The sequence below is a fragment of the Polypterus senegalus genome, chromosome 8 (genome assembly GCF_016835505.1).
Source record: "Polypterus senegalus isolate Bchr_013 chromosome 8, ASM1683550v1, whole genome shotgun sequence".
In the NCBI taxonomy this organism is placed as follows: domain Eukaryota; kingdom Metazoa; phylum Chordata; class Cladistia; order Polypteriformes; family Polypteridae; genus Polypterus; species Polypterus senegalus.
In genome coordinates, this window is record NC_053161.1 from 45,528,156 (window position 1) to 45,555,192 (window position 27,037).

A 27,037-nucleotide genomic window follows, 5' to 3' on the forward strand; every position below is an offset into this window, starting at 1 on the left:
TGGCTGGGGCAGCATGTGCTTGATGCTGTATACCGATAATTCTGTTTCCAATCAGCTGCTGTATAGCTGTGATTCACACTCAGATACTGCGATATAAATACTCCGAGTGGTGCAGTGAGAGTAATATGGAAAAAGTTTAACCGCTGTGGCAACCCCAAATGGGAGCAGCTGAAAGAAGAAGAAGAAGGTGCAGTGAGAGTAACAATGCTAAAGTAGGTATGGTATTTGAAATGGTTTGGCCATTCAGTGGACCAGGTTAATTACAATCAGATACCTTAAACTAATAAACAATATGCAGTTAATTTCAGTGATATATGATAAAGCCGTGTCAGGGATATGGATCTAAAAAAGAAAGGGAAACCACACTTGAACAAAAGCACTGCTTTGGCGCTGGGTGCCGCCAGTTTGCAAAACCGAGCAGAGAACTTGCGTACGCCAGGATATGAGCTAGCGTGAAAATGTACTTGGCTTTATGCCATTTTTAGGTTTTATACATTGCGATTTGAGCGTGGAAATGGGAGTATGCAACATTTTTGTTTGTACCCATCGTTTATACATGAGGCTCCAAGTGATTTTTAGACCTAAATTAACAGTGCTGTATCAAAGTTGAAATGAACTCACGTGGAAAACCATACCTGTCAATCTTCTCTGACTCAGTGGTAAAGCATCTAACAAGCACACAAATTTCCTCAAGAAAATTGGGATAGTTGTTGCCATCAAAAAATGCATTTTAATCCTTATCTCACTAAATAATCCATTTTCTTTGATCAGTTACCAGAAAACTTCTAAAATTCTTCTTTCACATACTGTATATAAACGGCACTCTTTTTATTGATTTGTGCACAGTCCCAAATGCCAACCAAGTGCAAACTCATATCCTTTAAAAACACACATGCATGGCAAAGGCAAGCAATCAGCTTAAAGTATAAACACTTCAGTGGTACAGACTGTTCCTATTCATATGGTAAAACCATGGTTTATCTATTTATTTATTTTTTTTGGATGACACTGCATTGGCAACGAATTACGAGTATGCTTAACATCAGCCAACTGCAGCATCATCTTGTTAAGAACACCTGATGACAACAACATTTTTTTATATAGCACATTTTCATACATATGATGTAGCTCAAAATGCTTTACACAATGAAGAAAGAGAAAAAAGACAAAATAAATAAGAAAATAGAATTTGGGAACACTAAATTACATAGAATAAAAGTAAGGTCCGATGGCCAGGGAATACAGAAAAAAAAAAAACTCCAGACGAGAGGTGGATTATTAAATATTTCAACAAGAAACTAGCATATCCCTTGCCCCTGTGCCATTGGTCAGATTCTGTCTGAGGGCTGTAGTCTGCTCACCCCTGCCTTAAAATAATTTAGGAATGTAATATTGTTGCTAAAACCATTACTAACTTACACCCAAAAAGGATCCATGTGTTTTTCTTCAAGATAAACCAGTTCAAGCATGTCAGTTTCAGATTCTCAGCTGAAGCCAAAGTACATGTGATCTTTACCTAAGGCCCCAGCAAATAAACCATTATTCTAACTTTAGTTCCTACAAGAAACAGGCAACAGCCAGTACTTTGCAGGGAATTTAAATCTGTGTATATTTCGAAATATATGTTTGACATAGGTTGGATGCAGAAGAAATTTGGTTTAGAGGTTAGGAAAAATAAATTAAAACAGAAAGAAGGACAAATGTCAGAGGTTGTCCAGATTTTAACTCTTTGAGGGTTGAATATTTTTTCCAAGCAATGGCTTCACACAGAAATCAATATAAAATGTGTGATGCTGCATGCTGTGGCTGCCAGTTTGCCAAGAAGGTGCAGCAGGCTTGCGGCTAGGGTGTCTTTGCATAGCTGGGACACGGTTGAAGTGCATTGCAATCTGGTTTCTACCTCTTATCATTGTTAAGTGGCAGTCCTCCCTGGCGAACATTGTCAGTACAACAATTAGCTTGGGGACCAATCAGCTGAAGCTGGAACCTCACATTCGTTTTCAATCACTTGTATCAAATTCTGATTCCGACAAGTCATAGTCCAGTTCGGAGATAATAATAGGCAAAACGTCGTCCACGGAGTATTTTGCTTTGATCTCTCGCCAGATGTCAGTTCCATTTTTGCCATTGTTTGCGCCTTGCTACTCACGTGAGCGCAGGAAATCTTGGTGAAACCAATGAATCTAACTTTCCTTCTAGCAATGAGAGTCCAACTAAAACATAATGGTGGCTTTTGTCACAGTTGACAGTCGATTACCATCGTTAACTCCTCCTTTTGGCAAAAGTCGACATTAGCCCTGAAAGAGTTAATAACATTATGTACGGTTGCAATGTTGTAAGTTAAATCCAAAGGGTTTTAAAGAAACCAGGCAATAGCAAAAATTAATCATCCATATTTAAAAAAGCTAAACAAACAGAAATTGGCAGAACACAGACGACAATAACCAAATATTTTCCAATCTCAGATGATTTTGAGTAAGAGCCAAATCAAACAGGTGAAAGACTGTATTCACAGAATTAGTTTTTTTATTTACTCTTTTTATCCTCTTTCTAATTTATTCTAGGTATTTTCCTAGAAGTTCAGCTGGTGACATGTTTTTTGTGTTCACTTCATATTTTTCTATAGTATTTTGTATGGTGTTATAAACAGTATATAGTGTACCTGGTTATTAAAAGCGACATGTTTACCAGTCAGGTACAAAGTGTTCTTGGGGATAATAAAGGTAGAGTAAATTCTACTATGCTGCTGTAATTCACTATAACTTTTATTATGGATTATTTATTTAATACTGTATGTACAGTGTGAACGCTGGCCCGGACACACACAGACGGACAACATAGTTCCACCCAACACACGTTTATTTGTACAATATTTACAATTAGTGCACTCACAAACCCCAGTGCCTTCTCACCGATTCCCCCAATGTCCAGGCCACACAGTCCTGTGCCTCTTTTCCTCCTGGCCGCCTCCAGTCCTCACTCCAGCTCCGTCCTCTTCCACCCGACTTCCGCTAATGACTGCTTCCCGGCAATCTCCCGCGGACACACCCCCATGTGGCGGAAGTGCCGGCTGCGCACCCGGAAGCCGTCCGGGTGTCCCCTGTCGTCTTCCCCCCGGCACTTCCTGGTGTGGCGGAAGTGCCGGGCTCCCGGGATAATCAGGCACTGGGGTGCCGCCTGGCGGTGGCCACGGGTCCCTACAGGGCTGGGCTTCCAAGCCCTCTACCCGAGGCCTCCAGCATAACCAGGACGGACGCCCCCTCTCGGTCTGGAGGAGGCACAAGCCCTCCTCTGGTCCTCCCTGGCATCCTGGCCGGGCTCCAGCCCTGGCTGGGGACCACACGGGATATACCAGCATCGGGGCGCCACCTGGCAGTGGCCACGGGTCCCTACAGGGCTGGGCTTCCAAGCCCTTTACCTGAGGCCCCCAACATAACCAGGACGGACACCCCCTCGCGGTCTGGAGGAGGCACAAGCCCTCGTCTCGTCCTCCTGGGCGTCCCGTCCGGGGATCACAACAGATACAGCTATATTTCCTGTTCAGTTCAATGAATTATCTTTGATTTCAGGAAAACTTTCTGCAAGTTTTTATCATTCAGAAATATTTTAAAGTATGCATTCATTATTAGTTCTTTTTGCATAATTACACTTTAGCTTCTTATTTAGTGTAACCAGGCATCCAGTTATTTCTGGGATAGTATGACGTATAAATACCAGTTTAGGTGGATCAAATTATTATTAAAAAAAAATATATATATATATATATATATATATATATATATATATATATATATACTGCATATATACAGTATATATGTTTTACATATGTATTATATATTACATTTGACTCATTTTGCAGTGCTGCAATGTAAGTCAATAATCCATTGTACATAATGCTCCTTTCCAAGTGCACTGATGAACTGTGTTTAATCATCAACTAGATTCTGTGCTTATAAAGTTCAGTGACTGAAAAACAGCATTTTACTCAGATCAACAGGTAGCTTTAGGCATGTATGCACCTTGTGAAGGATCACTTTGATTTGCAACTCTCATACAGAAAACAAGCAGCCCTACATCTCTAGTTAAAACAGTGTATTTTTAAATGTTAATTGAAGAAATTTTAGTGCGTATCTCAGTGGTTCTAACAATAATGCTACTAAATAGATTTGATTAAAAAAATAGTAATTCGTGGTTAGTTTTTTGATTTCTTTTTATTATTATTGTTTTGTGTTGCATGTGTAAAACACTTTATTCAAAATGCTAACAACATTGGCTTTGAGTCACATTAATAGTTCATATTGAACTAATTAATTACACAGGAAAGATGCAGCTGCCATAACTAATAAAAAATAGATTTGGTGTAGAAAGGGAGAGTAGCTTTGGGAGGTCTTCAGGGCTTAAGCCCCTGACCATTGACGCCCAGCCCTCTGATCTCTTCAGTGTCTATTATATACAAAATAGCCCCTGGTCAATTTATTTATTATAAACACATTACTTGCTCAAAACACCACGGGGGGCAGATCTCTGCTCTTTAATTTTTGATACATGTACAAGTCGCGTTCTTCAGATTTTTATCAATGTGTAACACCATGCGACAATCACACAGAGGGCTAAGACCCTGGTCCCTGTACATCCTAGAGATACTCATGGAAATGGAACTGCAGGCGATCTGCTGACAGAAGATCCAGCCACGATGGTCAGTAACAGGAAGGGCGGAGCAGGATTACAGTTTGCTTGGTGCTGATTACCAACCAGTACATCACACAACAGACTGAGCACGTGTTACGGTTTATCTGTATCCAAAGGGCCGTTTTTGCTTCCATGCATCTTCAGATGAGATTAAAAACTTTAAGATTATTGTAACTTTTTTTATTACCCTTATATAATAAAGCAGTTACTTTCTAAGTTCTTATTTATTCATATAATTTTCACAAATTTTAACTAATATAAATAGCTAGATGGCCAACTTATTTCAGTTAGATTTGTTTTTTTAATGGGGTAATATTGATGCAAATTTTATGCTTGATTCGGTCATTTTGTATTAATAGTTATTTTTCAATTGCTAATTATTTGGATAATACTGTATTTGGCCTGCTTTCAAAAATGGTATGCAGAAAATTGAACAATTGGTTTCCAGATGCTCCAGCACTAACACTCATCAATCAACGACATTTTCACACAACTTGAATTGCAATCTACTATGTATGAAAGCTATTGAGCCACCACAAGCCAATTTGTGCTCAAATTTTAACTCATTGTAGAGTGATGTTTTTTAAAAAGATTTTTTAATGTAGTATACTAACACATGTAATTGCATTTTTTTATAACTATTACTTTTGAATATGACTCATTGTTACAAACATTTTAATCAACATATTTACTCCTGCTTGAATTGGCTATAAGAATAACATATTTCATGAGGAATTTACTTCTTCATGCAAGAAGAGAGAAATCATAAGAATTATTTAATCAGTGTGAATACTGATTAAGTTCACTGCATTTATGCACAACTTATTTTCAATCCACAGGGGGTGGCATTGAAAGGGGATTGTAATGGTTTGAGCAGATAAAATATTCAGGAGTTTAATTCACTTATTGTAGACTACTAGGGCATCTGGTTTGTCTAAAGGGACTAACCGGCTTCATTAAATACATTAACCTCCCAAAGACAAAAGGCTATATGAACATAAGCCATTATACTGTATGTGTTCAAATGTGCAAGACTATTCGTGTGCCCTAGAAAGGGTAGGTATAATATCTAAGGCTGCTTCTTGTCTTTCACACATTGCTGCTGAACTCGATAAAAGTACAGGAAAAGACTGACAATACACAATTTGAACCTAAAGAACAATGTGTTTATATATCCCACAGCATAGCTAAAGAGTTAGATAGTATAAAATTATAAAATGTCACCTTAGTGCTGGTCTGCTTCCAGGTACAGGTTTCAAACTCCAGATTAGTCCTGTTGGCTCTCTACCATTGTATGTGCCTCCAAAACACTCATCTTCAACCACTTTAAAGAAAATCAAAATATACATTTTTTAACTAAAATTTAATTCAACCATCAGTTTTCAAGCTTTCAGGCAGAGTGCAAGAGTATCTCCTTTCAGCCTGTGTAGGGTCTGCTTTGTCCCATCTACTATCATCCTTTATTGCTTTTCTGATAACCCAATCTGGCCTTCCTGCTATATTTGCAAGGCTTGTCTACAGTCTTTAAAATCATTCAGGCTCTCTATAGGGCCTATTTTTATCCTATTCTATTGTTACATATACTTTTTATTGTTGTCCACATATTGATCTCAGGAATGAAGGTCAGTAGGAACAAGACAGAATACATGTGTGTGAATGAGAGGGAGGACAGAGGAATGGTGAGGATACAGGGAGTAGAGTTGGCGAAGGTGGATGTTTAAATATTTGGGATCAACAGTACAGAGTAATGGGGATTGTGGAAGAGAGGTGAAAAAGAGAGTGCAGGCAGGGTGGGGAGAAGAGTGTCAGGAGTAAATTGTGACAGATGGGTGTCAGCAAGAGTGAAAGGGAAGGTCTACAGGACTGTAGTGAGACCAGCTATGTTATATGCTTTGGAGATGGTGGCAATGACCAGAAAGCAGGGGACAGAGCTGGAGGTAGCAGAGTTAAAGATGCTAAGATATGCATTGGGTGTGATAAGGATGGATAGGATTAGAAACGAGTACTTTAGAGGGTCAGCTCAAGTTGGATGGTTGGGAGACAAAGTCAGAGATATGTGAGATTGCATTGATTTGGTCATTTGCAGAGGAGAGATGCTGAGTATATTGGGAAAAGGATGTTAAGGATAGAGCTACCAGGCAAGAGGAAAAGGGTAAGGCCTAAGAGAAGGTTTATGGATGTGGTGAGAAAGGACATGAAGGTGATGGGTGTAACAGCAAGATGTAGAGGACAGAAAGATATGGAAAAAGATGATCCACTATGGCAACCTCTAACGGGGGCAGGCAAGAGAAGAATCATTTTGTTGAGAAACTTTTTGCACCCTGTTGCACTTCTATCCAGGACAATTTCTAGCTTTTTGGGAGCCCAATCCAAGATTCTGTTTGGGAGCCCCTATTTTGTAAGACTATTATAGGGGGAGTTCAAACCCTTTACGATGACACGTGGAAATGCATCAATCTGTTATATTTTAAAAAGAAAACAGTCTAGATTTGTATATCTAAAATTCAAGTTAATGATCTCAAGTTGACCCAAGCAATTTAAGCCTGCAGAAAATTACAATAAAATGTAAACAATGAGGCTCTTCTATATACATAAATATCCAGATACAGCATTTTCCTCAGATTTTCAATTATGTCACAGTAATACAGAAATGTATTTTTTAATAAATATAACTAAATAATAAATAAATATATAATATAACATTGCAATATACAATGTCCTTTAAAAGCATGTACTCAATTTCAAAGTTGTCACTTTTCAGACTTCTGCTTTTATCTCTTTAAAGTAATAAAAACTGAGTACAGTAAATGAATGAGATAGGCTTATATAGAGGGAGAGAATCACTATGATCGTAATGATCAGCAACCAGGGAGTTTGAGAGAGAAATAGAGAGATAGACAGAGAGGTGAGTATCAAGGCACTGCACAGCTTACAATTTAAAGATTTACACATTACAGGGGTGGCAGAAGTACAGAAATATATTGCTTACATAAAAGTGCAAGTCCTTATCTATAAAAATTCTCTGTTAAAAGTCAAAGTATTCGTTAATCATATTTACTCAAGTCAAAGTATAAAAGTACATTTTCTTAAATGTATTTTAGAGTATAAAAGTAAAAATTTTCTTTAGTTGAAAATTCTTCTGATTAAGAATCAGGTATAAGAAAGTAATTGTTTAGTAAACAATTATTTATTTCAAGTGGTAAAAGTGAAAGGACAATGAAAAACGCAATGAAAACAAACATGCATTAAGTGCTTCAGTTACAAAGATCTGTCATGAAGTCTTTAAATTACTTATAAATCTGACAACTAATCTTGAATTAATTAATATTAAACTTAATTTTAATAATAAAATTAATTGGGCTTGAATTTATCTTATTTTTTTGGCTCCCATTTCAGTTAATTATCTTCTCATATTTCTGACATCTTCAACTGCTCCACGGGCGCTATACAATGGCTGACCCTGCACTCTGACCCCAAAGGGTATGTGAAAACTAACAAATTCCTAATGCAACAAATTGTATAAGGCAAAATAAGGAACAAAAAAAAAATTATAATTAACATTAGCCCATACTGTATATTTGTCTGTGTGTGTATATATACTGTACAGTGAACTCATTGTAATGTTCAAGAAACCAATTTGAAATGATTCGATGATGAATCCTTTAGGTGAGTGTATATATATATATATATATATATATATATATATATATATATATATATATATATATATATACTGTATATATATAAAATATAATGCCAGTATACTACACAAAGAAAGTGAATAATCAGATAAGATGGAGTCAGATTGTGACTGACTAGCAGCGTAAAGAGTCAAGTTTTTATAGGTGGAGGGTGAGATCTCAGGCAAAAATGAGGTCTGCCGGAGGGTACAGAGGCACATCAGAAGTGGCCGGAGTCTTAACTGGTTTTTCCTTCTGATGGTCTGTAGAAAATGGTGAAAAGGCATTAGTACTATTCATCAACCCTTGTCTGCATCTTACTCCCACTTAAACCATTGGTCTGCCTCCTATATGACAATATGTATATATTACCTTACCTAGCTATCACCTTCTGTTTTTATGACGTGCACAAAAAGTTACACATTCACCAAGGCTCGTTTTTGTGCCAGCCCATTGTATGGGACATATTTTTCTGACCTACATGTATCTTCGATCTGATTAATAAGTACAGTGTTGCTTTACATTGGTGTGACCATATCTTCACTGTCTAAATCACCACAGTTGCTGCCTGTGCTGTTCGTTTTGCTTCTCTCTTGCATGCTTAATGTTTTGCAAACAAAGAAATCAAAGATGTAAAATGAGCAAATAAATATATAATGGAATGGTCCCTCAATTTTGCATATATATACTGTATGAGAATAATTTAATAAAATAAAATAATAAAATTTTTTGGACACAGAGATTTGTTCACGAGATAGTTATTGCAAGAAGCAAAGATTCTAGGGCTAGTAGCTTTGGAAGCCCTAAGCATCTTCTGAGTCCACATATAGCAAATATCTGCTTCTACCTTTCATAACCCTACTTTTTCAGTTTATGGCAGGTCACATGTTTTTTCCCTTTGGCAGCACTTGAGAGTGGGCTTACGTGACACAAACCTGTTGTTGCATGTTTTTATTCTATAGCTGTTTTATATTATGCATTATTTATTTGAATTATAATCTTCCTTGTTTTATGTTATTTCTTTTAACTCTGGTTTCTTATATACTGTCCATTCCTTGTACTTTGTGAGTTTAGCCCCGGGAAGCAGCGCCACCCTGACCCTGTCACTGCTGCTGGATCCTTTCTTTGGCTATAACAATCAGAAGAGGGAGATGCAGTAATGAATCATTGAGTTTGTGAAGGTGTCACCTTGTGAGTATTCCCGTTTCTTTAAATGTATTGGCTTTCATGATTTACTTGCTCTGTTTACTGGATTTCAGCCATGGAGTATGTAATAATGAAATTAAATTATAATTATTATGAAATAAATTTGCCTATTAGGCACATCTTTTGTTGCTCTTTTGAGAATTCTGATAATATTTTTCAGCTTTTATGAAAAAGGTATTTATGTATAAAGATTAATTGTAGGATTAGTCTATATAAGACAGCATTTTATAGCTTTATCTCTCTTGTTAGGTCATTTTGAGATACGCTCTTGTAAATCTGTTTAATTATTAAACTTTTAAGCCAGCTACCCATTTGGCCCTGATAGGTTGAAGTCTGCTGGTAGTAATTAAGGACTGGTGGCCTTGGAGTAAGCCTCTGCTGGACTTACGGCTTATCTTGGAGACCTTACTCCCCTTTTCATCATGTTTATGACTCTGTGTTACAACCAAGCTGTTGTGTTGCTTTGACATTATGATATACCAATATTTACAGAATTCATCTTTTGAGTTTATCTTTCTTCTTTATTTGCAGCTCCCGTCAGTTTTCAGAACAAGTGTCATGTCTCTAACTGACTGTCTTCTTTCTTACCCTCTTTACTCACACTTTCATTACTATTCACCTGAGAAGAAGCATGACTTGTTACAGTGCGATTCGGCCCCATGATACCAGGTCCTTCTGGGGAGCCTTCTTGAACCTGCTACGTAGCCAAAAGATGAGCTAGCGTATGAGAACACACATAGTAAAGGGTAGGTGAAAGTGCACCAGTGCTTTTATCTAAAACTCCAAAACAGTGTTCAAATGTACAGTGGAAAAGTTCCATTAAAAATAAATAAACAAATTATCCATAAAAATGAGTGAATTGTGGAGGTTTAAATCCAAAACAAGGTTAAATAAATAACAGTTTAGAATGCTCTCCATGAAACAATGGGCCCTGGTGCAACCCTGTAAAAACTGATGCCTCTTCTGCTCACCTCTCTGGAAGCCTTGCAGCAGAAGAGACACCCCTCTGACAGACACAGCCTTCCTTTTGATTGCAGGTCTGGAACCCTGCTGTTTCCATGGCTCCTAGCAGGGCTCCCAACCCAGACCCAGGCTTGGGTCCTTACAATCCATGGACCTCAGTATGGCTCACAATCCAAGCCTTCTTTCACAGACTTGGTGGTGGGTTAATGATTGTCTGGGGAGGCATATCCATGGAGGGTCACACAGACCGCTACAGGCTTGACAAAGGCACCTTGGCTGCCATTAGGTATCAGGATGAAATCCTTGGACCCATTGTCAGACCCTATGCTGGTACAGTGGCTCCTGGTGCACGACAATTCCTGGCCTCATGTGGTGAGAGTATGCAAGCAGTTCCTGGAGGATGAAGGAATTGATACCATTGACTGGCCACCACACTTTCCTGACCTAAATCCAATAGAACGCCTCTGGGACATTATGTTTTGGTCCATCCAATGCCACCAGGTTGCACCTCAGACTGTCCAGGAGCTCAGTGATGCCCTGGTCCAGATCTGGGAGGAGATCCCCCACAACACCATCTGTCATCTCATTAGAAGCATGCACCGATGTTGTCAGGCATGTATACAAGAACACAGGGGCCATACAAAGTGCTGCGTACAATTTTGAGTTGCTGCAATTAAATTTTGGCAAAATGGACTAGCCTGCCACATAATTTTTTCACATTGATTTCTGGGGCGTCTTTGAATTCAGGGCTCTGTAGGTTGATCATTTTCATTTCCATCAAACGATGTGGCATCCTTTCGTTCCTAACACATTACCCAGTCTATATCAGTATAGATATCCAGGAGGATTTCTTTTTCCCATTGAGATCTGATGTGTTTTCAAAGTGTTCCTTTAATTTTTTTGAGCAGTTTATATTTAATTAAAAACGGACCACTAATTTCCCAGCTGCAGATCCACTAGTCCACATGTCTCTAATCTTAACTATGTACTCTGCAAATCATCCTGCTAAAGTTGCTTTTAATTTCACTTCAACTCAATGAATTTCTCAGTAGTATGTTCCTTTTTTCCGGGCACAATATTTTCACTCCAGATATCCCTACTGTCACCATACACAATTTAAAATACTTCATATACATTATCTCTCTCCTTAAAACACTTTCTAATGAATCTCACCCCTAATTGGTTTCACCACTTTTGTTCCCATGGTTTGTCATGAACCTTTCTGTACATACTGTATTCTGGCACTGTCCTCTGTCTTTTCTTTCTCCATTACTTTCTGGAAATATTACACCAGTGCCTCAGACCCTGTCTTTCTTGTATCTTTCTACACTCTCTCACTTGTAACAAATAAATAGTTTTGTGTTGGCACTTTAGCAGCCAAACTGCTCCATGATTCTTGATGAAAAACCCCTGAACTTGTCAGTTTTAACAGCTAGAGTTCTTCATTCTTTAATTTAATTGATCTTGAACTATCCTCATTAAGAATTAACTGGGCGTCCATTAAATCTATAGAGACCTGAGATCTCATTTATAAAACTTTTCATGGATGCAAGGATGAAAAAGCACGTACGGCATAAAACAGGAAAGTGCATACAGCAACAAATAAGATTTACAACACCTTGCATACACCCATTTGAATGCCATTTTCCCTTTTTAAATCACAGTCATCTTGCAAATGTGTGTATGTGAATACGCCTTGAAACCACCATTTATGGAGCATTCTAATCGACCTCGTACATATGTTATGAACAGATTTACCTTTAAGGTAAGACAATGCGAAAAGTGAGGCAAAAGACAAAAACTGCTGATCTCTAAAAGCTCACTCCCTTTTTATATGACCACTTGCACAGTCTCCAAACAATGTCAAACAGGCCATGCAGTGTCTAATCGTTAGGCTATGAATGGGCTATGGGGTGTGCTATTTAAAGCTTTATGTATGCAGGGAGTGAATCGCACTTTCATTTTTACTTAATGCAATTGCTGACAACAAGAGATTGCTTTGGTTTCTAACCATGAGAAGTGACAACAGTTAGTTGATATAAACTGACAAAAAATCAAAAAAGCTCTTCAGGGCAAATAAGTAGCATTGGTCCCTTAAAAGTCAACCAAGTACATCCACATTCATCACTTTTGATGTTTAAAATACTTGTCACATCAGTTATGAACTAATATGAAATATGAATTATTATACATGAGTCATCATTTATCTGTTTTGACTGCATTTCCCTACTTCATCAAGGGTGTCATCTATTCCCACTTTCTCCAAAATGTTGTGTACGCATGGGTCAGAGGAAATATACGCAAGTTTTCCCTTTCGGTTTCCTTTGTAAATCCCAACTTTTTTTGTGGAAATTAGCCTATTCAGACATCTTTTTTGTGCATAGTAAGCTTGGCCCCCTTGTCATTCAGTTAAAACTTTTTTTATTTAAGCTTCACTGATACTGTTCTTGTCATTCTTCTAACTTTTTTGAATGGTGTGGTTAGTTTACTATTTCTCTAGTGTTCCCTCTCCCTTAATCCATGCATCAGTTTATTTTTATTTTATCCGAAAATTGAGGTATTTGTGGGATTGAGTGGGATGGGAGGTTGCCTACAATGTGGATTACATTGTTGTTTTTAGTCAATTGACCTTTCTTCATGTTCTACACATTTTAACTTAAAAATCTGTTAAAAAATTGTAACACACTTAATTCAACCTAGGGCCTTAGTAGGCAGGAGCCTATCCCAGCATTGCTTGCAAGGCAGGGGATCAATCTTAAAAAGTGTACCAGGCAATCATAGGGCTTACAACAATAATGCTGTGACTATTTGTGAAATTGAAGCATTAAAAAAATTGTATTTAATAAACTAATGACTATATTCTGCAAAATCAATTAATCAGACCTACTAAACCTAACAACACCAAGAGCAACTAACTCTGGAATGGAAAAGTGTATACTTCACACAAACAGGGCTAATTGTTTCTTCCTGCCTTGTGCCCTGTGCTGGCTGGGATAGGCTCCAGCAGACCCCCACGCCCCTGTTCAGGACTAAGCGGGTTAGAAAATGACTGACTGACATAACATCCACATTTTCGGCAATGTCGAAGGAAAAACAAACTACCTGGTGAGAAACACAGATTGACACAAAGGGAATGTACAGTCACACAGACAGCACCTCGGCATGTATTCTCACACTGGGCTCTGGAGCTTTGAAGCAGCACTACTAGAAACCAGTGTCAAATTTAACACTCTTTAGCATCCTTCAGTAAAGTACATTTTTCCCATATTTACTCCATATCTAATGGGGTATATACCATTACCGGAGTCACACTGTAAGAATAAGAGAAAAATGTCCAAATACAAAGTTGTTAGCCAAAGAATTACTAAGTAGTAAATACAAATAAAGTGTAACATCCATCCATCCATCCATTTTCTAACCCGCTGAATCCGAATACAGAGTCACGGGGGTCTGCTGGAGCCAATCCCAGCCAACACAGGGCACATAAAGTGTAACAAGAAAACCTAATTTAAATGTTCCAAGTACACTTCTATAAGTAATTCAATTTCAGTTTATTTATTATTTGGGGGAAAAAAATAAAATTTGCTTGTACCATTTACCACTCCGTTATCATCACTGACATAATGACCATATGCATGCCAGAAGTCTTTGTCTTCAGAATTAAGTAGAGATCGTATGGTGATTGCTTGCTTTGGAGACAGTCCTGAAATAACTATGGCAATATCTTCATCCACTAGACCTCGAGTTGGTTTAACTGTCATTTTGGGGCATATAGTGGTAGTCTCCATTTCTGGCAATTGATCTGCAACACAGAAAAGAGAAAAATGCCAATAAGAACTTTGTGTGTTTCAAAACAATACGAGATGTTTGTGACCCTCTGCTTATGGTAATGCAAGGTTTACCAAAAATGTCCTATTCTGCTCCCCAATTTTTTAACATAAACACCTCAAATTCCCATTAAAGCATGTAAATTATTAGAAGTTTATTAAGGCTGCACTACAGCATTTTTCACATTTAAGAAAATTGGGGACAGCATTTTACTCGTTTCTCAGTGAGCCAAAACTGTTTAACTGTGCACACCTCATGAATGCCAAACAACAAATTTTTATTTTTTAAATCTGCTTTCCCAAATAGGCTAGTGACCCCCAACAACAACAAGCACAGTTGTATTTGCATACCCACAGAAACAAGCACTCATTCAAAGTAGAACAATTTAGAGCGATATAATGTCTGTGAATTGTAGGAGCAAATTAAAAAAAGAAGTAAGAAAATCATACAAGAGAGAATATTGTGCAAGATGATCACCAATGCAGCTTTGAGATTAGCACATTCAGTGCTTAACATTACATTACAATTTGGTTTAGATTTTTGTGTTGAAGTAAATCCCTAAAGGCCTATTTAAGAAACGATGTTTCAGATGCCAACAACATGCAAAGACGTCTTGAGTAACTTACTCCTTATTGCTGTTGTCCAAAGTAAAGGTTATATTTTCAATGCCAGCTGTTACCTTAATAATCATCTGAAATCATGCCAATGTTCTCCTTTTCCTTGACTGCCAACAACAGCTGGTGATGGCAAAATGTTAAGAAGATCAGTGATCCAACAATTTCTGGACAAGATTATTCAAGTTAATTCATTTTTGGGTCGGATTTTCACTGATGAGACACAATGTACTATACACACACTATAAAAATGAAATTCTCCAAAGACAGCCCTAAAACACACACATGTATATTTCCCTTGATACCCCTGCTGTTCTAAAAGTCAATTTTTATGCATTGTACTTACATACTGTTTGCATAAGCAAACATCTCTTGGCAGGTTATTTCCACTGTTTCATAACCTTGAGTTCACTGCTCAGATGAACGTCTAATTAAACTGGAGCAAAGGACCAACAAATGAGAGGAAAAGATAACTGACAAGAAACCAATACTGATTTTTTTTGGTGATTTTTATAGTAAACCAGTTATTGTTTTTGCATAGAAGGACTGATAGACACATTGAGAAAGGATAGGAAAGTGGACTTAAGGAGGTGTATATTGAAACAGCTACATATTCAGTATGGATCACTAATTTATCTATTCGGTACACACAAATAAAACATTCAAATGTAATTTACATATGCAAATTATGTTTTCTTTGTCAAATAAAGCTCTATTCATTTAATTTCTGAACTCTATCAGTTCTTGTATATTCTATGTAGTTTTTCACAAACTGGAGATCGCATTCTTCTTTACTAATACTGTGCTCTTAATTGTGTGTATAACATTTGGTACATCTGATAAAAGCTATACAGACATGATGTTGTCTTTCTAACATTCTTTTATATTTTTTTCAGCATGGGAATAAACTTTACCTACATTTTCCTTTTGTATATACATTCTGAAACAGCCCTTCACTCAGCCCCTTCACTCTATGGCAAAAGAATATATTATACAAATGTTCTGTGACACACTCATGATGCATTTCATCATGCACATTCTGCTCAACAGCAAAAAAAAAAATCTACAATCTAATTGACAAGTTTTAACCTACATCCATCCATCCTTCAATTCATATAATCCAGCGCAGACTCAAAAGCAAGGTAGAAACCAACCCTGGGTTGGATATCTGTCAGAGGGGGACTTTTTTTTGTACGCTGGGTGGTTCCATTAGGCACCCATTGTTGGGACTGGGGGTCAAAAGTTAAAAGGCTGTCTGCAGGATGTACAGTAGGTATTTGCTGTATTGCAAAGGAGTCACCACTTTGAAGTGTTTGGCTGTTTTACAAACAATACCAAGTTGTGATAACAGAACTGCTCCTTCCATGGAGGATGTCTGTATTTACTCCATGGAGGATGTCTGTATTTACCTGACTTGGAAATTAACATGTTTGACGTTATTGGTTTTCAATCAGCAGATCTTTACTCATTAATGGTTGGTAACAATACATTTTGTTAACTTGTGTTTTCATTAATAGTTAAACCCAGGAAATTTAGATGTGCCATTGTTTAATCCTATTGTCCAGAACTGATAATGGCAGGGAATGAAGGAGATTTAAACTACTGGGCAGGAGAAGGCAAAAGGAGGGATGGTCCACTGAGAACACTGCCAAGACACACGGACAGAGCACAGGTTCTCACAGGCAGACAAGGGTACGTGGCTGGCACGTCATGATGCACAAGGAAGGCAACACTTACTTCCAGGGAGGAGGAGACAGCTCCACATGGAAACGCCGGTTGTGGGTCCAGCGAGAGAGGGAAGCCGCATGAAAGGACCGAGCAAAGCTGGCAGACGAGAAGTGAGGCGTGCCTAGATCACAGCAACACAAGGAGCCCAGAGTGGAAAAAAAGAAACAACAACAAGACGCAAACAGGAATTCAACGATTTGACAAAACGTCTGTTGGGAAACGAGTGTCCGGTGAACAGAGTGCATCCGTAGACAGTTGGACGATTAATTGTTGGGATAACAGTGCGCAAACTGGACTCTGCACCACTAAAGGTTGTATCCTCCAATTCTTGTTTCTGACGGACTTTTAGAGTGTGGACTGTGTATTTAGCTTTTAAAAAAGGAAATTCTTTCCTGATATTTTTAGATGTTGTCATGTTTGTTTATCTTTTAAATGTACTTTATATTGTCTTGTGTAATAGAAGTTAATGTTGCTTTTCCTAAAATTTCTGTTGTGTCTTTCATTGTGTGTTTACTCACTGCCCAACTTAAACAAACCTGTGTGCTATTATTGGTAAATTTCAAGAGTTCCCAGTCTCTTAATAAAACTGGGTGGTGTAGTCGGATATTTTAATGGTGTCTAAGTTAGATTACCTGCAAGTGTGACCAGACACCTGTCACATATCAGTCCGTAACAGGGCACACATACACACTAGCTCACTCATGATTTAAAGTCATCTATTAACCAAACATGCACGGGTTTGGTATTATTGTAAGGCAGAGTCTCACACATGACTAAGATGGGTTAAGGTCTAACCAAAAAGCAACCATAAAAGAAGCCAGGACCTTCGATAACCTGCCCATGAAAGGAATACCTGAAAAGAGCCAGGCGCTAACTACTACCTGCTCACTGGCTTCAAAAGTTCAAAAACCAAAGAAAGTCCCACAATATATAAAAATGTTGCAAAAGGGAGAGAACAGTAAGATTCTGGCTTGTACATGCAAAGTCAAACAAAGTGTCTTTTTAAATGAAGACTATTTTAACAAAAATGCTGAAAAGGGAAAAAATGAGTTGTCTAAAAGGCAATCTAAGGAGAATACATTCCAATATACTGTACAATCCACAAGTAGAATCTAATAAACAGTACCACAAAAATTAAAGAAACCTGGACAAAACAAAGTAAAATAATACTCACATTTAACTCCAAATACTGCTGAGTCTCTCTCTTTTTTGAAGGCATATAAAGACAGAAGGAGAAGCAAGCATCAGTGATCACAGGGTGACCCTGCCTCATGAGACTCCTCCTAGAAAGCATAAAAAATGGCTGCACATTTAAAGCTGCAGAATACAAACACCAAACAACAAAGCAAAATTAACAGAAATAACATACAATCATGAAAAAATATTATTTAAAACCAACAAAAATAACCCACAACACACAAATTAAGGAAAGAAGCCTCAGTACCTGTAGAAAAGCTTATGTGTACATGGGGCATAGCAACTGCACACAGGTAGAGTCAGACCTAGGCTTTTGAAGTTGTAGATGGTAGTACTAACCACCATGTCATTGTCCCAGCTCTGGGCCAAATTAACACTGACAGATACTTCAAAATGCCTATCTAGAAATGTGTTTAAGATATTTTAAAAATAGAATTAGAGATATCTAGAATTATACAGTATTTACTTCAAGATATGTTACATTTAGATCTTAAAAGAGATTCACTCACTTTTCTAACGCTGAGAAACTTGTCCATGCTTTTATCACATCCCACATCAGTTACTGTAACTCGCTGCTGGCAGGTGCCCCTTCTAATCTTATATCACAGCTCCAGCTTATTCAAAACTTGGCTGCAAGAGTCCTTACTCGAACCAGCAGCAGCGAGCACATAACACCCATCTTGCTCCGTCTTCACTGGCTCCCTGTGTCTTACAGAATCGAATATAAAATCCTACTAATAACCTACAAAGCCTTAAAAGACCTTGCGCCAAACTACATCAGTGACCTTCTCCATCACTGTGTGCCTGCCCGCCCACTAAGGTCCTCTGATTCCGGCAATCTTGTTGTGCCCCACACTAATCTACACTCCATGGGTGACAGGGCCTTTAGCTGTATAGCGCCCAGACTCTGCAATGACCTACCAAAATTAATCAGGTCAGCTGACTCCATGAATTCTTTTAAAAAACAACTTGAAACTCATCTGTTCAGGAAGGCTTTTAGCTCTACTTGACTTCACTCCCCTTCTCTCAGTTTACCTCTCTGTCAAGATGCTCATGTAACCTGTATGTGTGTGTGCTAGACCATCAATTATGTGGTCTGTTAGGCTTTTCTCTGAATTTACTGAATTAATCTTTTTTATTTATTTGGTTTTTACAATGCTATATACTGTATACCCTGCCGTTCTTTCTTATATTTTGTAAGTGCCTTGAGCATGGAAAAGGCGCTATATAAATAAAATGTATTATTATTATTATATCTCAAATACATTTTAGGATATTACAAATGTAAAATGCCAGCAAGTCCAGTAGAATAAAACTGGCAATTTTGTTGGAAGTTACAGTATTTTGAGATTTCTGGAATTTCATTTCAGATATCGCAAATACAAAGCATATTTGAAATATGTCAAAATGCTCACACAGTTATTCAAGATATCTTGAAATGTATTTGAGAAGTTTTAAAATGTATTGCAGATACAAGTATCTTCAAATGTATAAGAATATTTTCTAAGAGCTCTTGAAACAAGTTTCAGATATCTACAAGGGTAATCTGCATTTTACAGTTTTTGCCCGTTGCTTGAACACTATAGACCCATGCTTAGACTAAAGTAACACAACTTGAAGCTTTTGTTACCATACCTCAAACACATGTACCCATACCTTACACAAAAGCGCTGCTTTGCACTCTAGTTGCAATTATGCAACACACTTACTCCTTTATGCAACACACATGGTCCTGCATACTACACTCTATTTCATACATAAGACACTTCGTTCAAAAATGAAATCTCAGGGTGCCATTTGGAAAACACATGTATCCAAAATACAAAACTCATCGGGTAATTGCAACCACTCAAATACACACCTGAAGGCACTTACTTGCAAAACTGAACACTAATTAGCCAACTACAAAAAGCCCTCAGTTCAGCCATTTCAAGAACTTTGCAAGCATGGATGGAGGGAGAGGAAGAGGAAGAGGAGGAGGAGGAGGACGTCGAAGAGGCCATGCACGGACCCATATTTCTGATGATATAAGAGCAACTTTGGTGGACCATGTCATCAACCATGGCCTGACTATGAGGGAAGCTGGGCAGAGAGTCCACCCACATCTAAGCCGCTTCACAGTTGCATCTGTAATAAGAACATTCCGACTAGAAAACAGGTATGTCTTCACCTCTCTACCTTCTACTCTACTCAGATGGTTTTTATAGCACTGTTCTACAGTATATCACATTGCCATATCAAGTGTACAGGGTATTGCAGGGTGCTAATGCTCCTTTTGCAGCCAAAGTGGTAGTTTTTGTGAAACATACCATGATTACTTATATTGAAGTACAGTGTTGTACAGTGGATGATACAGTATATACAGTAAAGTACTGTAAGAAAAATAAGCAAACCAATGACAATATGTGGTTGTATTTCTCTAGAATGACTCAAAGACCTTCTGGGGGAGGACGCCAACGCCTGTTCACACAACAGCAGGAACTTGCCGTTGTGGACCTAGTGAGGGCAGACAATGCCATCCGTCTCCACCAGCTACAAAAGAAAATACTTGCAGACAGGCAAGTGTTCAACAACATAAACCATGTGAGCATCACCACCATCAGACGCATCTTGGGAAAACACAGTATCACCATGACGCAGCTCTACAGAGTCCCATTTGAGAGGAACAGTGACAGGGTCAAAGGACTTCGAGCTGAATATGTACGGGTAAGTGTAACTGTCCTTTACATTTACAATACAGTATTGGTGAAATCCAGTAGCAGCTGAATATGTACCATATCAGTACCACATGGATCCATTCTGAGAGCTACACAGGTACCTGTGTGCTGGGGTGAGGGTTCTGTATGTGTAGCACTGTAGTACAGTAATATGTTCTCTTTTTTTTTTACAGAGAATCTTGGCCATGGATGGAGCTGCACAGCCTCATGAATTTATTTTCCTTGATGAAGCTGGATTCGACCTGAGCAAAACAAGACGACAGGGTCGTAATATAATTGGCCAAAGGGCAATTGTGCATGTCCCAGGGCAGCGCGGGGGAAATATCACATTGTGTGCCGCCATAAGCCTTCGAGGGCTTCTGCATCATTATGCAAAACTAGGTCCATACAATAGCCAACATATACTCACATTTCTAGATGCTCTCCATAATATAGTTGTACAGAACAGAGCAGATCAGCCCAGGTTTGTGGTGATATGGGATAATGTCAGTTTCCATCGGGCTGCTCTGGTCCAGGCCTGGTTCTCCAACCACAATCAATTTGAAGTGGTATACTTACCCCCTTACTCACCATTTTTAAACCCTATAGAGGAATTCTTTTCGGCTTGGAGATGGCGTGTATATGACCGCCAACCACATGCCTGCATGCCTCTTCTGCAGGCAATGGAACAGGCCTGCGGCGACATTCAGGTGACAGCAACCCATGGATGGTTTCGACATGCAAGAGGATATTTTCCCCGGTGCCTAGCGTGAGAAGACATTGCTTGCGATGTCGATGAGGTCCTGTGGCGAGACCCCAACAGACGGCGGGATCCATGAGTCCACGTATGCACAATTGTCATGATCTTTTGTGTTTACAGTATAGTGTTTTTTCTATTACTGTGTTATGGTTTTTTTTTTAGCTTTATCTGAATTCATGGTACTGCAATATTGAGTAGGCCTATTTGCTTTTTTGGTTGTTTGAAAATGTGTCTCCTGAAAATATGCCTTCTGAATAAACAATGAAAATCAAAGACTGCAGTGTTTTATATAAAGTAGACTAGTGTGTTCCCCCTGATCTGATAGTGTTTGCTTATGATGCAAGTATGTGTCATTTTGTCAACAGAGTTACATTTTGACAAAGGAATGTTAGGTTTTGATAGCAGAGTTTAGGTTTTGGGAGTAGAGTTTCAATTTGGCACAGATGTGAATGGTATATTTCCCAGTGTTGTGTCATGTTTACTTGTGTTTAGAGTTTTGGCACAATGAGCGAAGTTTTGCAAAATGTGTTCAAGCAACGGGCAAAAACTGTAATAGATCTGAAATTCATTTTGAGATACTAGAATCTCTAAAAATGAATTTAGCTTTCCATTGCTATGTTTAAGCAGGCCTTAATTTTATAGTTTTTGTGCTGTAATATTTTTGTTTACATTTTCATATTACTGTTTCAATTAAGTCATTTTTATATCATGTGAATTTTATTGGGTGATTAAAAAAAACTCTTGCATGTGAGTAGCCTGCCTGACCCAAGGCACGTTCCACAACTGCAACAGAAAGTACCATGACAACCCTACTACAACAAACTCTTTATTAATATTGAAATGAAAACAAATGAAACCGGTCTGCTGGCATTTTATTCTCACAGTTTTATTATTTTGGCACCAAAAACATTTGGCAGCAGCAAATTGTCCTTCCTGTTCTGAAATATGCAGTAGGTCACATACCACTCCAATATTTGAAACTATGAGGTGCCAAACAGGCCATAAATCATATATTTCTGTGTGTAATCTTTTTGGTTTACGTGTGAACACTATTGGTTTATGAATATTTACTATCGGTTTGCATGCATACTTAATTGGTTTGCGTGCGTACAATACTGGTTTCATTCATATGAACTATATTGGTTTGTGTCCATATATTATCGGTTTGTGTGTGAACTATATCCATTTGTATATGCATAGCACTGGTTTGCATATTACACAGTTTTTCTCGATTGCTAAGACACATTCCTGGAAAGCTGCTCTCCTTTTCCCTAAACTGTGAACACAAAACCCAATTTTCAAGCTACATTCACAAAACCTCTGACTCTTCTTGCAAAACCAAACTTTCACCCCAAAACAGTTCAATCTGTGCTCAAAACTGAACTATGCTGTCAAATCATGCCTCAAGTCAATCTAAATTAAATACTCTACTGAGTAGTCACTAAACACTACATAGAAAAAAGGAAAACACGATGCTCAGGACATGAAGCGGTAGAAATAAATGTTTATTTAGGCTAAATGCATGTTGCAAAACAAAATACCTGGGCATTTTTAACACTTGTACATAGAAAAAAGAATTTGCAAAAAAAACCCAGAAATTCTGTGCATTTACATGTAGCACTTGTACGTAAAAATATACAAATGAAGTACAAAGAAAAGAAGTGCATTACTCCGCCACAGCATCATTTCTCCGTACTGGGTCAGGCCACAGGACTTCATCTACATCATAGGCCACATTTTCTCTGGCCAGGCAACGGGGGAAAAAACCCCCGTGGCTTGCAGGAGATTTACCCTGGTATAAGGTTGACATTCATATACCTTCCACCGCCATGAGGAGAAGAATTCTTCAATGGGGTTCAGGAAAGGGGAGTACAGTGGAAGGCAAAGATTGATAAAACCTTGGTTCATATTGAACCACTCTCTAACCTGGAGGCCTCTGTGAAAACTCACATTGTCCCAAACAACGACATAGATGGGCTGCTCATCCTGCTGCCCTAACAGAGCATCTCGCATGTGATTGAGGAAAATGAGGAGCTGGTGAGTGTTGTAGGGCCCTAGGTTGGCCTGATGGTGGACAACACCATAATTGCTGATGGCAGCACACAGTGTGACATTGCCACCACACTTCCCAACAATGGCCCGTTGGCCAATCACACTATGGCCTCTCCTTCTCCTTTTGGTGAGATTACTGTAAACCCAGCTTCATCCATGTAGATGTATTCATGGAGTTTTTCCATTGCATCCAGTTCAAAAACTCTCTGTAGGAATAGATATATATATACTACAGTAAATCACTACTTATAGTAACCAACATTTATGTGTCTGGATATATACCAACCTGTACATACTGGAATCTTTGCTCTTTGACTCTATCAGAGTTGCATTCAAAGGGCACTCTGTACAGTTGTTTCATGCGCAGTCTGTTGCGCATGAGGACACGGTCAACAGTAGAGAGGCTGACACTGTCAATACCCTCAAAATGCACATGGTCCTCAATGATCCTCAGCTGAATTTCACGCAGTTTAATGGTGTTGTTCTCACAGACCATGTCGACAATTAGGGTCTCTTGGTGTGGGGAGAACATAGATGTCCTACCACCCCCATGTGGCAGTCTTTCAATTCTACAAAAAGAGAACATGCACTTACAAAAATACATACATGGAATAGGCCTACAAACAGTCAGACTAACCCTCCATTACAATACTACAGTACACTGGCACATTGATGTACTGAAACATGTTTACTGTGGTACAGTAAATAGTACAGTCATTGTACATATGTAATTGTTGTCAACATTTACATACTATAATGTCAAAAAAGGTAACTACCTGTTCTCTTCTCTAAATCTTCGGATTATGGTGGACACAGTGAATCTACTGATGTTTGGTTGTACCCTTAGTCCAGCCTCCTTCATTGTCATACCATGGACAAGAACATGGTCAATCACAGTAGCTCTGATTTCATCAGATATTACTATTCTTTGTCCTCGCTCTCCACCTCGACCACCTTAACCCGCTCGACCTCCTCTCACACGAACTCCTCTTCTTAGATTTCTATCCATTGTAGTGCCTCACAAACCAGTGCTCTGGCTTATATGTACCCTCACATCATTAGCCACAAGTGTGATAAATTTTGAGTTGTTGTGTTCAACCGGTGACAACTGAGCTTTAATTGTGTTTGACTTTTGCCACCTGTGCTCACCATTATGCAACACAGGTGCATCACAATGACAATGTGTTGACAAGATGTGTCTAAACAGGTGAAAAGTGCTTATGGTTTTGCCAAAAGTGTGACTGATTCAATAAGTGGGTTCAAGGCAACTGAGAATTTGGTTCAGACAATAGGGTTTAGTGTTTTAGCAATCAAGAAAAACTGTAACTATATTGATTTGCATGTGCATATCACTGGTTCCAGTACAATTTGTTATCGGTTTGCGTATGAATTATATTGGCTTGCGTTCTGTGACGGTATAACAATGGATTTGCGTATGCACTATATTGGTTTCGTGTGGGTAACCTGTCGATTTTGCGTTTGAACTCTATTGGTTGTATGTGTGCAGTATGTCGGTTTTGAGTATGAAACATATTGGTTATACGTGCGCACCCTATCGCAACTCTGTGTATGAACTATGTCGGTTCTGCGTGTGATCTATATTGGTTGTTCAGGTGATCTTCAGAGGAAATGGGTGGGGCAAGAAACAGGAACTCAAGGGCCGGTAGAGTCATAGAGTGTAAAGAGAAGTGTCTAGAAGACGCATCTGTGTTTAAACGGCACTGTATATTTTACAATACGTCTGCAAAAGGACTTGGTGGCAATTATTACTATTTAACAGAATCTACCCTTGAGTCTGTAATGAACACAAGACTGAAGTTAGGTATGTATTCCGCCGTCTTCTTATTTGCTTCCAGGATCATGTTTGCTCGCACCCAGCCACAGTACTTTTTCACACAACTTTTGAAACCAGTTATTCATTCTGAAGGCAAAATATTCTAAATTTACTAACGCCTTTATCAAACATACAACATTTAGATACTACTGGTTAGATTCGCCCAGTGCCCTACCGCGCAGCACAGACTGGTGAAGTGACTTGTTTATGGTTACATAGTGTCATTATCAGGACTTGAACCCACGAACTCAGTTTAAAAGTGCAGTCTTAAACACTACGCCAAAATGCTTGCACATCTACAACGTGTATATTAATTGGCATAATATAAACTTGTCCAGGACAGATTCCATTGTTAAAGTTGAGTTTAACATTTTCAACCCGTTCAAGTTTTGGTTAAAAATCTCAAATATTTATTTTTTCAAATAATGGATCAGTTTGCGGATTAATGTACACACTGTAGAATATTTTGCCTTGCTGTTAATATAGAAGAAGGTTTGTGAATAAGTAGCTGACTGTAAACTTATACTGGATGTAGCTAGAAGTGAATAAAAAAGGCAGCTGAATGTGCACCTAACTTAAAAATAATTACCACCAAACCCTTTCACAAACATACTGTGACGTGCAAAAGTATTCAGTATGAAAGTTGTCATCATTTTATTCAAGACAAAATATTTGTACACATATTTATTCATTCCGTATTTTTTCTTATGCTGTAACAAAGCATTTCCAAAGTCAAAATAAACTATTTTATGTAGACATTTAATTGAAGAAGAAAATCTCCAAAGTTAGTGTTTACATAAGTGTTTAAACCTCTGTGCTTTGGAAGCTCCAGGTTTACACCAATGACAAATTAATTACAAAGGTGGCAGACATTTGACAGTCATATTAAACATAATGAGGTGCTCCTATCTCTCTGGATATAAAAGCCCCTTCGTAGGGGCCGCAGTCTTTGGTGGACAGTCACTGAAAAAATGAAGAGAGAGGAGCATTCTGCTGATGTGAGGAACAAAGTTATTGAAATGCACAAGGTAGCAGGAAATAATTAAAAAAATATCAAGAGTCTGATGTCCCATTGCGCACTGCTGGATCCGTCATCAGAAAGTGGAAGGTTCATCACAGCACCCTGACTCTCACTAGAACAGGCTGTCCCACATGACTAAAAATCAGAGTTAGACATCAACAGGTGAGAGAGGAGACTAGAAATCTAACTGTCACTCTCAGATGTTTGCAAAGCTTTTTGGCTGAAACTGGAGTGAAGGTGCAGGGGTCCACAATTTCAAGAGCTCTCCATTAAACAGTCCTCTACAGGAGGGTGGCAAGAAAGAAGCCAATCCTTATGATGGTCCACATAAAAACACATATGGCATTTTTCCAGTTAAATGTGGGGAGAAGAGTTTATGGTCAAATGAAACCAAAATAGAACTTTTTTTCTCAGACTTCAAAGAGGTACAGAATGTGTGGTGTAAAACAAACACTGGCCATGCCACAGGAAACACCAGACCTACAGTAGAATATGGTGGTGGCAGCATCTTACTATGGGGATGTTTTCATGTGCTGGGACTGAGAATCTTGTCAGAGTTGAAGGGACAATAGATGGGCCCAAATACCACACAATATTGCAAGTGAATTTGTTCCTGTCTACTGTGAATTTAAAGCTTGGGAGAAGATTCATCTTTCAAGATGACAATGACCCTAAGCATTAGACCAAAGTGACACTGGGATGGCTCAAAAACAGACAGGTGAATGTTTCGGAATGGCCAAGTCAAAGCCCTGATCTTAACCCTGTTAAG

The 27,037-nt window shown here is 38.4% G+C and overlaps 2 protein-coding genes across 3 annotated transcripts in view; one reads left to right on the top strand and one right to left on the bottom strand.

Moving 5' to 3' along the window:
* The window catches only part of LOC120533933 (acyl-coenzyme A thioesterase 5-like), a 50,194-nt gene extending 32,203 nt beyond the window's left edge, over positions 1-17,991 (bottom strand). Inside the window, exons 1-3 of one of the 2 annotated variants that reach the window (XM_039761061.1) lie at positions 17,883-17,991; positions 14,131-14,340; positions 5,914-6,013 (exon numbers count right to left, since the gene is read on the bottom strand). In XM_039761061.1, coding sequence (XP_039616995.1) covers positions 5,914-6,013; positions 14,131-14,326 — 296 coding nt within the window. In that variant the 5' untranslated portion in view covers positions 14,327-14,340; positions 17,883-17,991. Of the gene's footprint in view, positions 1-5,913; positions 6,014-14,130; positions 14,341-15,045; positions 15,119-17,882 lie in introns of those variants that run through there. The other variant, XM_039761062.1, reaches the window with a different exon arrangement.
* On the top strand, positions 16,993-21,661 carry LOC120533934 (insertion element IS630 uncharacterized 39 kDa protein-like). The gene is made up of 3 exons (XM_039761064.1): positions 16,993-17,019; positions 20,329-20,611; positions 20,796-21,661. Exons 2-3 carry the CDS (start codon positions 20,330-20,332, stop codon positions 21,372-21,374), a joined length of 861 nt encoding a protein of 286 aa, XP_039616998.1. The 5' UTR covers positions 16,993-17,019; position 20,329; the 3' UTR covers positions 21,375-21,661.
* Positions 21,662-27,037: the final 5,376 nt, after the last annotated feature.

Bases quoted from the DNA above. Each gene is read 5' to 3' on its own strand.
- LOC120533934 (XM_039761064.1), top strand. From the start codon at position 20,330: ATGACTCAAAGACCTTCTGGGGGAGGACGCCAACGCCTGTTCACACAA. The intron at 20,612-20,795 runs GTAAGTGTAACT...TTTTTTTTACAG, and splicing joins TTCGAGCTGAATATGTACGG to AGAATCTTGGCCATGGATGG.